The sequence below is a fragment of the Scylla paramamosain genome, chromosome 4 (genome assembly GCF_035594125.1).
Source record: "Scylla paramamosain isolate STU-SP2022 chromosome 4, ASM3559412v1, whole genome shotgun sequence".
NCBI lineage: Eukaryota > Metazoa > Arthropoda > Malacostraca > Decapoda > Portunidae > Scylla > Scylla paramamosain.
In genome coordinates this window covers 2129827-2142348 of record NC_087154.1, presented here as the reverse complement: position 1 = coordinate 2142348, position 12522 = coordinate 2129827, and the positions used below count along the sequence as shown (strand labels likewise).

At 44.7% G+C, this 12522-nt stretch overlaps 1 protein-coding gene across 1 annotated transcript in view; it reads right to left on the bottom strand.

Annotated features, from left to right (window-relative positions):
• Positions 1-12522, bottom strand: part of LOC135097575 (protein grainyhead-like) — a 235375-nt gene that overhangs the window by 164130 nt on the left and 58723 nt on the right. The window contains 1 exon segment of the mRNA XM_063999498.1: positions 2037-2802. Coding sequence (XP_063855568.1) covers positions 2037-2802 — 766 coding nt within the window.

Below are 12522 nucleotides of genomic sequence, written 5' to 3'. Positions count from 1 at the left end.
AGTGTTGCTTCTACATAAACACTTCAGCAACAGACGCGCGTGAATAGTGCCGGCGAGGCTCACATTTAACCACTTCACACTATTGATGGCCACCGTAACTTATATCCCTTAACACCGACCACTTCTGCTCCCCGCTCGGCCACTGCAGGGGACACACACACATACACACACACACACACACACACACACACACAAACACACCTCCTCTCCCTCCTCCTTCTTCTTCGTCTTCTCCATATTTATTGACAGGTGCTTCCTACCCTCCTTGTAATTACATCTTGGGCCACACGTGGGTCATCTTGTTTGCACGTGCCCGCCCAAGGAGGAGGCTGGCGTGGGTCGCAAGATGTAGTGCCGAGTCATGGGGTCGAGTGCTGGCTTGCCCTTCCTGCTCACGACGCCGCCCGAGGCAAGGCGAGGGATCACTGCACCCACGATGAATGGAGACTTCTGCGCGTCGTAGATAATGTTCCCGTGGGCGGCAGGACGATGGAGGCAAGCGGCTAGTGCCCACTGGGGACCCTCTCATTAACGTTCCCCTGGCCACCGTTTGCATATATGAAGCTCACGAGGCGTAACGTAAGACCCACTGAGTAGCCACCGACACTAGTCGTCCACCAATTTCATTTTCACGGGTAAACTCAAACCACACGAAGTTTTCTGATGGTACAGATTGGAAAGGTTTCCTGTTCAACACTGTTTTCTTTTCTTTTCTTCAATGAGATTAAATCTGCTACTTGATTGCAGCTGTTGAAACATTTAGATATAATACTGATGGTTAAATATGGAGCGACAACAGCACTTTGTTATGAGCTACTTGCACCGGTTAATGTGTACTCACACCGGCTGATGGGTCCCTGCAGATTTACATAATAGGGAGAGATAAGGAATGAGAAGAAATGTAATGACCAAAGCACAGCAAGTGAAGGCAGCAGGAGACCAGTTGATGGCCGAGCCAGAGTACTGAGGGATGCACGGCGGGAAATATGTTGTCACTAAGCCGCGGGAGGCCGATAGGTAACTGATAAAACACGACACCGATGAAGCATAAGAAAGGCAGATGAACTATGCAAGGAGGAAGATGGACACTCGCATGTAACAGCAAATGATAAGCATCGTGCATTCGCTGAGGCACTACATGGAAGACAGAAGTCAAGGAAGAGATAGAAATAATTTACACCAAGAAAGAACTCTCTCAGCTTTAATGTTCTCCGCTTGGGAATTTGCTTCAGCCAGAAGAAAGAAGCCCTAGCGAATGAAAAAAAAAAAAATGCACATCAGAAATCTTTCCTTTAAAAATTTTGAGGTGGTGTTGAAGTGTGTGCATGTGTGTGTGTGTGTATACATACACACACACACACACACACACAGTCTCACACAAAAGACCTTGAATAAAAGGGAGTAAGAAATACATACGATAGACACAGGAGATTTGTGGATATGCTGTGTTGGACGGAAAGGCGCTAAGGAAGGCTTACACAGTGGATGATAGTGCTGATGGAGCTACATGTGTTGACATTTAGCTAAAGAGAGAGAGAGAGAGAGAGAGAGAGAGAGAGAGAGAGAGAGAGAGAGAGAGAGAGAGAGAGAGAGAGAGAGAGAGAGAGAGAATATTATTTACTGTAATATCAATGAACATGAATATGACAAGAATAAAATGTGACAACCTTGTAAGGAAGAGCAGCCAACCAATGATAAGAAGAAAAAAATGACACTGGAATGGAAGGAACGCTGACGTGAAAAAAAAAAAAAAAAACGCGGACTGAATGTAAAAAAAAAAAAATGTATATAAATAAATACAAAATCGCAGATAATATAATGAAAACGATAACAACATAGGTTTTAGTGTCACTTTTGGGAGTTCGAAGAGGAAACATAACTGGATGGTTCGAGCAGCTTGGACTGTATAGAGGAGCCATGTTCAGTATGATGTCTAGAAATGATCACAAGGCGCCCACGCCAGGGAACTTTGTGAAAGAGGAGCACAAGATACGAACAGAAATAAGAACAGCATGCATCACATGTGGGTACTTTACCTGTGCGAGGACGGGTGGGTCCCGCGGCGTGATAGCGTCGGCGGAGATACCAGAATCCGCAGGCGACGGTAAGTCCACGGTGAGGGTGCTGGAGACGCCGTTAGTTTTGTACGGCGGTCTGAGGTATCCCCCGTCTATCGTAGGGTAATCCTGTCGCAATGTATACTGTGTATCGCTAGACGGGTAGTAGTCACGATAGTAATTGTCTGTGACGGTTGTATACACTGCAGGGGATCCACGCACAGCGGGCGAGGTGCTGCTTGAGTAGGGCTGTGGTGAGGGCGACAGGTAGGGCGATACATGCTCGTAGTTGGACTGTGGAGAGGAAGCCGAGAACCCGGCCAGGTAGCTGCCTGTGCCGGCGCTCATCTTCTCGCCTGAGTCAAGCGGCGCCTGAATAACAAGTGTGTGGTTAGAGCGAGGACGATCCCCCGACTCTACTTTAAGGCTGTGGTGCTCCAGCTCTTCTTTGATCACGTGATGATCGAGGTCGTCCTTGAGGGAGGTCGCGACGTCGAGAGAGGGCGGTGAGTCTCCCTGGGGTGGTGGCGGGGGGAGGAGCGGGCGTCGCTTGTCGCACAGCACGCCGCGGTCGGCGGGACTGACAGCCCGGCGAGTCAGATCCTCTGGCTCCGGCTTGACGCCCTCCGTACCGCCCGCAAACAGGATCCCCTCCACGGGCGCCGCCCCCGACACGCCCTCAGACACCCCGTTTGTCATCTTGGAGTCCACCGCACCGCCCATTACCGGGCTTCCAACCCCAGACCTGCAGACAAAGGGAGGTAATGAGTAACAGTAAACCAATCACCACTCAGTAAGGGGCAGAGCTAGATAATCTAGGGAAGCGAGGAGGACCAATCACCGAGCGGGAAAACTGGAAGGCGGGACTAACCGAGCAGAAACTCCTCCCACATATTCTCTCGCCACAGAGCGGGGTGCCAGTCCCCCTTACGTAATAGTTATTACTATTGCACTCCTACAATACAAAGCGTGACTGATACACATATAATGCATACGAACATAATAAAGAATCAGAAGAAATCATTACAACATATTCTAGCAATTAATTGTACTTAGACATCTACCAAAATTCATCCCTCTCTCTCCGCCTCTTCGTTCTCCTCCCCTGACCCCCCAACACCCCAACCTCCTCCCCACCTGACGCCCCTTGCCTCAGCTCCCCACTGTGCTCCACGCTCCCCGATGTCCGCCTCACGGAAGTTCATGAAGGCGTCGCAGGTGATAACGCCACTCAGCTCTTCCCACGTCTCAGCCATCCGTCACCCCCTCAGACCTGCTTCCTTCCTTGCACAGTTTGCGAACATACTCAACACGTCGAGCCTTTTGCCCACTAAAATACAGTCATGCAGCCTTTTTTGTTGTTATCATAAGTATGTTAGCAGTGGAATTTCAGGACACACACACACACACATACACACATGGAAAGAGAGAGAGAGAGAGAGAGAGAGAGAGAGAGAGAGAGAGAGAGAGAGAGAGAGAGAGAGAGAGAGAGAGAGAGAGAGAGAGAGAGAAGGAAGGGGACCATTGAAGGAGGCCAGTTGTAATTCAATTAGCTGAATGATAACACCAACATAAACACATAAAAAACATCCACGGTGGCCGCTCTCTGACCCTCGCACCACCACACACAGGGACCGGAGGAGGGAGCGCAGCACTTCTATTACCGATACTTCACTTACTGAGAGTCACACGATCAATACTGGACATACAAACAAACCTGGGAAGACCTGTAGCCCGGTCAGCGAGGTCGGGGATTCATCACTTCGTGGGGGTTGCTCGACAACTCTCGGGGGGTTGCTACGCTAGTAACACCGTTTGGCTCAAGGCCAGACAAACCTTTGGCCCGACAGGTTCTATTCTTAGGGCACCATTCTACTGACTCCCCGTACACACTCAACCGGTCTGGGCAAAAATGTAGCTGTACAGGAGGAGGAGTGACTGGGTTGTGAGGTACACCGCAGCGGAACCGTAATGTGAGGGAGAAAAAATAATCTCTCTCTCTCTCTCTCTCTCTCTCTCTCTCTCTCTCTCTCTCTCTCTCTCTCTCTCTCTCTCTCTCTCGTGTGTGTGTGTGTGTGTGTGTGTGTGTGTCCTCATCGCTAATTCTGTTTGTACTTTTAACCGTAGAGTAAAACTATTCTCTCTCTCTCTCTCTCTCTCTCTCTCTCTCTCTCTCTCTCTCTCTCTCTCTCTCTCTCTCTCTCTCGTTCTTATCCTCTTTTCCCTATTCCTCCCTGCTCTATTTTAGTCTTCATCTCCTACACCTAATTAATTGTTCTTTATAGCAGTAACATGTACTCGTATTTCAGGAGACATCTTGGCTGTACATGATTAATTGCTCCTGTTATCTGTTCTTCCAATGTAATTTTTATGTTTATTATCCTCCTCCTGCTTTGAATTCTTACTGGTCTTCATTCTTATCTTTCTTCTTTCTCTAAATTCTTTTGTGTTCGAGTTTCCTCTTTCATTGACGACGTATATTATCCTCCTCCTCCTCTTACGTACTCTTAATGAACCTCCTTCCTATTTTCCTTCTCTTTCGAAATTCTTTTGCATTCAAGTTTCTTCTTTCATTGACGTAAAGTACTCGTAAGAAAGATAATCCATTAGTCTCTTCCTGCCGTCGACACTGAAAACACAATTCAGGAAGTATCTTGCTCTGCTTTCTCTGTATTTTCTTACAAGTTACATTTTTGAGTGCGACCATTAGTCCTAGAGAATGAAAATGGGCTTCCTCCTGATATTCTTAATCCCACAAAGTTGCATTCAGCGGACTTTTCTTTCCCTTTGTTTAATTTGTGATGTTGACCGTCTTTATACGTGTCAATAACCATAACATAAGGAGAAAAACAAACCTTTACAGAATAAGGGGAATCTTGACTGGCGTTCTTACTGTTATGACTTTGTTATATTTGTGTTGCTGTAATACCACGTAGTCTGATTATAACCAAAAGCATATTACTTATTATGGAAAAGCGGAACGTGTAATTATCTGTCAATCGTTAACTGGTCTTTCTATATTAGTTTGTGTAACTGCTATATCACGTCGACTGGTTATGATCAATGGAATATTAATTATCATTGAAAAGAGCAACATGTAATTATCTGCCAGTCGTGTTAATAATATATAATTATGTATGCTGAGGAGAGAGTTTTCTTCGTTTTGGTTATGTTCCTGTCAAGATTTTGTTTAAAGCAATCCATCACTTGCGCCTCTCATTTATATATAATCGATGAATTAATATATAATTCGCGAGAAAGAAGAAACTTTACAGAAAAAAAATTGTGCATGTCTCCAGTTAACGTGTATTCTTACTGCCTCATCCATTTACTGACTTTCTTTACTTTCTTTCCTATTTATCGCTTTCCTCACTTCTGCTCCACCGTGATTTTTCCTTTTTCTGACTAGCCTGTTTTGTTCGTGCCTCTCCTCTCATAATTTTTCTCCTTTAGATTCTTTCTAATTTCTTTCCTTGCATTTCTTCCAGTCCAAATTCTTCCCTTTCCCTCACTCTTTTATTTCTTTATCGCTATTCCTCTCGTCTGCTTTGTCTTCTACAGTCCTTTCAAATTGCTTACATTCCTTCCAACCCAAATTCTTCCCTTTTTCCCTTACTCACTTTATCAGTGTTCTTTTCGTTTGTCATGTCTTCTACCCGTCCATCCTAATTTCTTTTCTCACATCTCTTCCAATCCGAATTCTCTCCTCTCCCTCACTCACTTTATCGTCATTCCTTTCGCATCTCGTGTCTTCTCCGCTTTCCTAGGTACAAACATTACTAGGAGAAAGCTCTTCCCTTTTTCCTCACTTACTTTATTGCTATTCCTTTCGTTTGTTTTGCCTCCTATCCAGTCTCAGTTCATCCAGTTCCTCCTCACGTACACATTACTACGGACAGGTGAGATCGAGGCCACTGCTTAACACGCCAGCAGACATCGACCAGTGACGTGCAGTTAATGACCCGCGTAGACTTCTAATTGTCTTTTTTTCCAGGTATAAAAGAGAGGTGGTGGTGATAGGAGCTGTTGTTGTGGTGTTGGAGTTAGTGGTGCAGTTGACGATAGCAGCAGCTCTTGTTAATGTGATGGTGTTAAGTGTATGCGTGTGTGTGTGAGTGTGTGTGTATGTGTGTGTGTAAAGGTTATAGTGACAGCTGTTGTTGTTTGTGGTGGTAGTGTTGATGGAGGTGATAGACGTTTATTGTGTAGTATTAAATGGTGATGATAGTGGTGGTGAGAGGAACGGCAGACGATGAGGGGGAGTAACTGGTGGTAACAATGGTGGTGGTGATAAGTCAAGTGGTTAATTAATGGCGTGGTGGTGGTGAGGTTAATTAATGTGGTGTTGGTGGTGGAAGTGGTGACGATAATGGTAGTAGTGGTAATGGTAGTGGTGATGATAATAGTGAGAATGGTAATGGCAGTGATGGTGAAGGCATTGATGGTGATAATGGTAAGGAAAGACCATCATAAACTACAACCAAGGCACTTTATTGACTCTAAGAACGTAAAATTATTCAGCACTAAATACAGATGCTATGGATGGATGGCTCATGGATGGATGGATGGATGACTGGATGGCTGGTTGGTAGTTGGCTGGATGGTTGGCGCAAGATCTACCGAATTCTGTTGGACGGATTCCAGTTTTTGGTGAGAAAATTTTTGGCAGGTTTTTCTTCTTTTTTCTTTCTTTCTTTGGCCTCAACAACAACTCCTTGCCTGGAAATCCACTGCCCACCCTTCTAATTCATTTCTCCTTTCTGTCACCCACTGCTCCTTTCCTTTCTTCTCCTTGCCCCTTTCCCCTCTACCCTGACCCACCCTTCTACAACTATCTCTTTTTCCTCTTTCTCTGCCATCTGCTCTCGTTTCTTTGCCCCATCCTTCACAACTCCCGCATTAAGTTGTGTCACTTTATTTGTTCCTTCCCTTCAATCACCCGTTGTGATTATTTTTTTCTAGGGGATACCAACTCCTGTCCTCCTGAACTTCTCCCTCTTTACTCCAGCCAGTCCAGCCTCTTCCCTTCCCTTTCTTTGGTTCTTGTATGTCCTCCTCTCGCCCCCTATTCTCCTGGACGTCCTACCTTTCCTCAACCTCCCAGGTGGTCGCCGAGGGCACGCAGGTGTGGCGGGCCATCACCACTGTGAGTTAAGACTCCATCCGAGACCTTAAGATTGGTGTAAATTGAAGGTATTACACTTCATAAGGTATCGTTCTTTCCCCGCGAATCCGTTCACTGGGCCTGAAATCGGCCCACACACGCCTGGAATTAATTCCAAACACGGTGCTTCGGTCAATTTATGGCATGCGATAACTTTTAACACACACGATGGAGCCCCAGAGCAATGGCGGAATAACACACTGTAAGACAACGAACGATGTCAGAGCAGCTTAATTATAACGTGGAACTTCCTCTGCGGGATATATTTCCTGGAAATTGCTTCTCACAAAAGGTCCTTTATTTTTTTTCGTTATCGTCTTCCTGTTGCTGCCATATCGTTGTTTGATGGTCTAAGTACTAGTTCTGAGGCGCTCCTGGCTTGGTGTGAAAAAAAAAGAACGCCAGACCAATGGCTTAAACATTCAAGCTAAATGCACATTTTTTTTTTTGTGCATAGACAGCCAATAGAAACTAAACTGACTATTATCATGTACGCATCTACGCGTTGCTCTCACTTGGCAAAACGGATTGGAAAGAATTGGCTACGAGGAGGAAGAAGGCCCAGTCTCTCTCCTTACCCGAGGCATGGCTGGATGTGCCGCACGCCAGCACGCATGAGATAATACTTCATAATGGGTGTTGCTCCCCTGCTCACACCTGCTCCGCCTTGCCCCGTGCGCTTGGAGGTCGCCGTGTGCATGCTGCGTGAGGCGGGTCGGGCGTTACGCTGGCGGGTCACGGGTGGCCACGGCTCTCAGACTAATTTGCCCTCACATCGGCGCGAATCCATTCCACGAGTTTTTGTACAATGTCGAAAGAAGACAAATGAGTCGATAACTTGTGGCGGTAATGTATTGGTAATTACTGGAGCAGAGAACACACAACTATGAAAAGGGTTATTCGGTTTTTGCGCCAATTTCACCATTGCCGTAAGTCAGATAATTATAACTGATACATTAAGAGCAATTTGTGTCACACCTCAAATATGAGTTTCCACAATATACAACAGAAAAAAGAAACTGATAATACAAAAAATAACCATCATCCTGTAGATATTTAAGAAAACTAAAAATTGCAAACACACACACACACACACACACACACACACACACACACACACACACACACACACACACACACAAAAGGTCACAAGCATAGCACTTCACTCACACTTTAGAAGACTTTCTCTCTCTCTCTCTCTCTCTCTCTCTCTCTCTCTCTTGTGGCAAAGCTCTTCAAAAGCTCCCGCGATCTGTCCCGCTCTCTTCCCCTTTCACACACATTACTAGCTTTCACTTTTCAACTCTTCAAAAGAAAGTACAGCGGAAAAAAAGAAAAAAAAAACTTAAATACATAAATTACCCACATCATAAAAGTACAAGGGCGTATTTTACTGCCCTGCCCCCATGACCCTCGCCTTTGGTCCCAGCGCCTCGGGGATTTTCGTGACGATTATAATTAAAAGCAGAGTGTCGGGTGAGCCCAGGGCGGGGACAAATAGAAAGATGACACGCCAGAAATAATCAAGGGAAAATATTGCGGCCTGTGTGGAGTTTAGGATGCATTGCTGTACATGTGTATAATCTACACCTACACTTGACACCTACCCGCCTCCCACACACACACACACACACACACACACACACACACACACACACACAACTCTAAAAGAAAATGTATAAATAAAAACAAGGCGATATAACCTGAAAGAGTATGGAAATAGAGACACTGCAGGCATGATGTATCCAGGAGCTTACGACTGTGGTAAACGAACGTAAATCAAGGATATTTTAAATGATACACAACACCAGGACTTGTTTCAGTCTTATACACTCCAACTGCACACGTTTACCCAGTACACACACACACACACACACACACACACATAAACGAAGCGACATCTCTGCATTTGAACAAGAGGGTCTGTGGCGTTAGGTATAATGGACTCGCACCTTAAAGCAGACTCACTACACCACACATTTATTCTTCTATACAATCCATTACCTCGGACCTTTTATGCAAACACTAATCTGATTGCAAAACATTGAGATTTATCATCACCCACCCCTAAATTTGCTTCTTATCTTCGTGCGCAAATGTTCTTCAGTTTCAAGCAGAAAGTAAGCGGCGAAAACAAGAAATCTTCGGTGGAGACAGAGAGATAAGCCTGCAGGGAGTCCCAAAATACTATACTACTTCCTGACATCTTGGGACTTTTCTACATGTTGCTGTGTGTGTATGACGACGAGTACATTCCGTGTCTCCTAATTTGCCTGTATACTTCTTCCTCTCATCCATAAAATAAATGTGCTTCCTTGATATAACTTCTTAGTTGAAAACAGTTCCACAAGGTGTAATGCCAAGCTATTTCCTATCAAGTAGTAAGAGATGTGAAATGTGAACCTCGAGCTAAGCATCTTTTAATATTTTTCATTCAAGCGCCGATGATTACCTATGTTTCTCGGTCACAAATGCAGTGCACCTTAGTGGGGAGAGCGGGCAGGCAGGCGGGCGATAAACAACTCATCACTTTACTGGCCTCGCTGCCTCTCGAAAAACATGAGATTTCCAACAAATATTTATATCACACAGCATCCAGGTCACGGTGGTACCCTGAAGGAAAGTCAATTTGCAACCTTCGGGAGATGCTAACCTTTCTCATCCCAAAGGTCAGTAAGGAAAGAAGCTGTGAGTGGTAAAGAAGGCGTCCTTTGCTTACTTTCTTCTAATCCTTTACCTTCCTCACACACACACACACACACACACACACACACACACACACACACACACACACACACACACACACACACACACACACACACGCACACATGCAGTAAAAATTGTTTTCGTCTCATTCTGTGAATCACCCTTGCTTTTCTTTCACTAAATGTATTTACAGCGTAAGTAAATTCAAACCAGAAATACTTTTTTTTTTATTTGGAACACAACGAAAAGCAAAACCCGTCGGCATCATTCATGATACCTTTATTAACCTTTCCCACATTTTCATGTCAGGTACATCGCGTAAAGCAAGTTTTTGGAAAGTGAATCGCAATCCACACTACGTTGTAACGCCGGTAAGCTTCACCGGTATATTACAAGAACACATAAGGAGCAATACTTTCTGAGGATAAACCGTGCAGACCTACTGAGGCTTCTCGTGCAGGATTATGTTCGTCCTAAAGAAACAAAATATTAGGATTCCCAACTTTTCACGCATTGGGGAGTCAGGAGGGGAGGGGACTTCTTGAAGAGACCATAGCGGAACGGTGTAAGGTACTTGTTAAGGAGGAGAGGAGGAGGAGGAGGAGGAGGAATAAGTGGTGAAAGAAGAATAGGTGGAAGCAAAGGCGTTAGTGGAATAGGAGAGAGAAGGAAGCGAAAATGAGGACTAGCATAATCCCACGCTGAGGCAATGCTAAACCCAACCCGCTGTGAGGATGATTAGTTACTTTAGATGCAAATTTTGAGTCCGGTGGCAAAGTAGGTCCACGTTCACTGAGACGAGTGACACACACACACTCACACACACATACACACACACACACACACACACACACACACACACACACACACACACACACACACACACACAGGGATCGTACATCCCACAACACACACTGACGAAAAAACTTAAGACACATGCAGAAAGGTCGGGCGGGTGGTCGAGGGCTTCAGGGCGCAGCGTCAGGGCAGCGTCAGGTCGGTAATAAGTCAGAGGTCACACGCGGAGGGAGTGTGCATTCAAAACTGGACCCTTGGCAGCGTACCCTATCCGGACCTAAGAGCCTTGGTGATGACCCTCGCCGGCATAACTTGAGGCTAAGAGGGCATTGCAACAGGCTATCAGTATAATGGAATTAGGTATGCGAATAAAAATAATGAGGGGAAAAAACATAGCAATGACAAAAGTCCAAGAGTCTGAATGCTCGTTTTCCGGAGACAATGACAAATCAAAACTTGAGGAGATTTGAAATATGGGAAATTTGTGGCAAGATTCTGATGTGTGAGAAGAACCATCAGTTTGTTGCTTCCACTACGCGTTACTTGAGAAAAAAAGTGGAACAAAAAACATTACGCCTAGCGCTCTTAAAGATCAGAAGCAATGAAGCCTCAGTCATTACTTCTTCCTGAATATGAGTCGTCAGCAGTTACTGACAATTTCCAGGCAGTTAAGGCGAGGCCAATGGAGTACTAACCATGAAGACAGCGGTGGTAAGTATTGGGCAGGCATTACTGTGACGCGATGGGAAAACGTATGCACACTTCGTTAAAAAGAGACGTGATGGGACTAATATTTGTCTGAAGTTGATGTATACCAGGTAAAAGACATACACACACACACACACACACACACACACACACACACACACACACACACACACACACACACACACACACACACGAACAAACACATACACACACATAAAAGGCACACTTCACGAGCGAAACGGGACTTCTGCAGACAACAGTAATTCCCAAGAGAACATGAAATAAGGGATGATATTGAACACACAAATACAATGAAGCAATGAAGGCCACAACAACTCCATTCAAATGACGAAGCCACCACGTGCAGCTTGACCTAAAAACCTGTAACGTATAAAAATGAAGTACAACTCGATAAATGCCAAAAGAGATGCAAATAATTATCGCCTAAGATAAAGGACAACCTAAGAAAAACCCAAAACAATATAAGAAATTAATGAAGAAGAGTGATGTATCCCGTGCATGAAGTATCCATATAAGACTGCCGTTTAAAGAAAGGAAATGCGTGGTGCATATAATTCGCAAAGGAAATAAGGTAAAAAATAATACAAAAATTTAAACGAGATGCAAGGAACTTATATGCAAGATTTCTGTTAAAAATAATTCGCAACAAAAAAAAATAGATTCAAAATAATATAACATCATATAACAGAAAACACTAAGGGGGAAAGTGGCTTTTCTTTCATCATTTTAACAGCGAGGACCTTCACATTTTTACTTTTTCTGTTAGATATTACACAAACGATGGAAAAATGATCAACTAATATATTCCTGGGAATAACGCATTTCCTGGCGGAGGGGAAGGGCTTTCTGCTGGAAATATCGAGACAGTCGCCAGAGGAAGGGCTCAAGATAGATGAGTGTTGCAGGAGTGACAGACTGTGTGTCGCGTCGCTGCCGTAAACTCAAAACAGGAAAGCAAGTAATTATAATTTTTTTTCTTGACGGAACCAGCAGTGTGTGTAAGGATGCTGGGAACACACACACACACACACACACACACACACACACACACACACACACACACACACA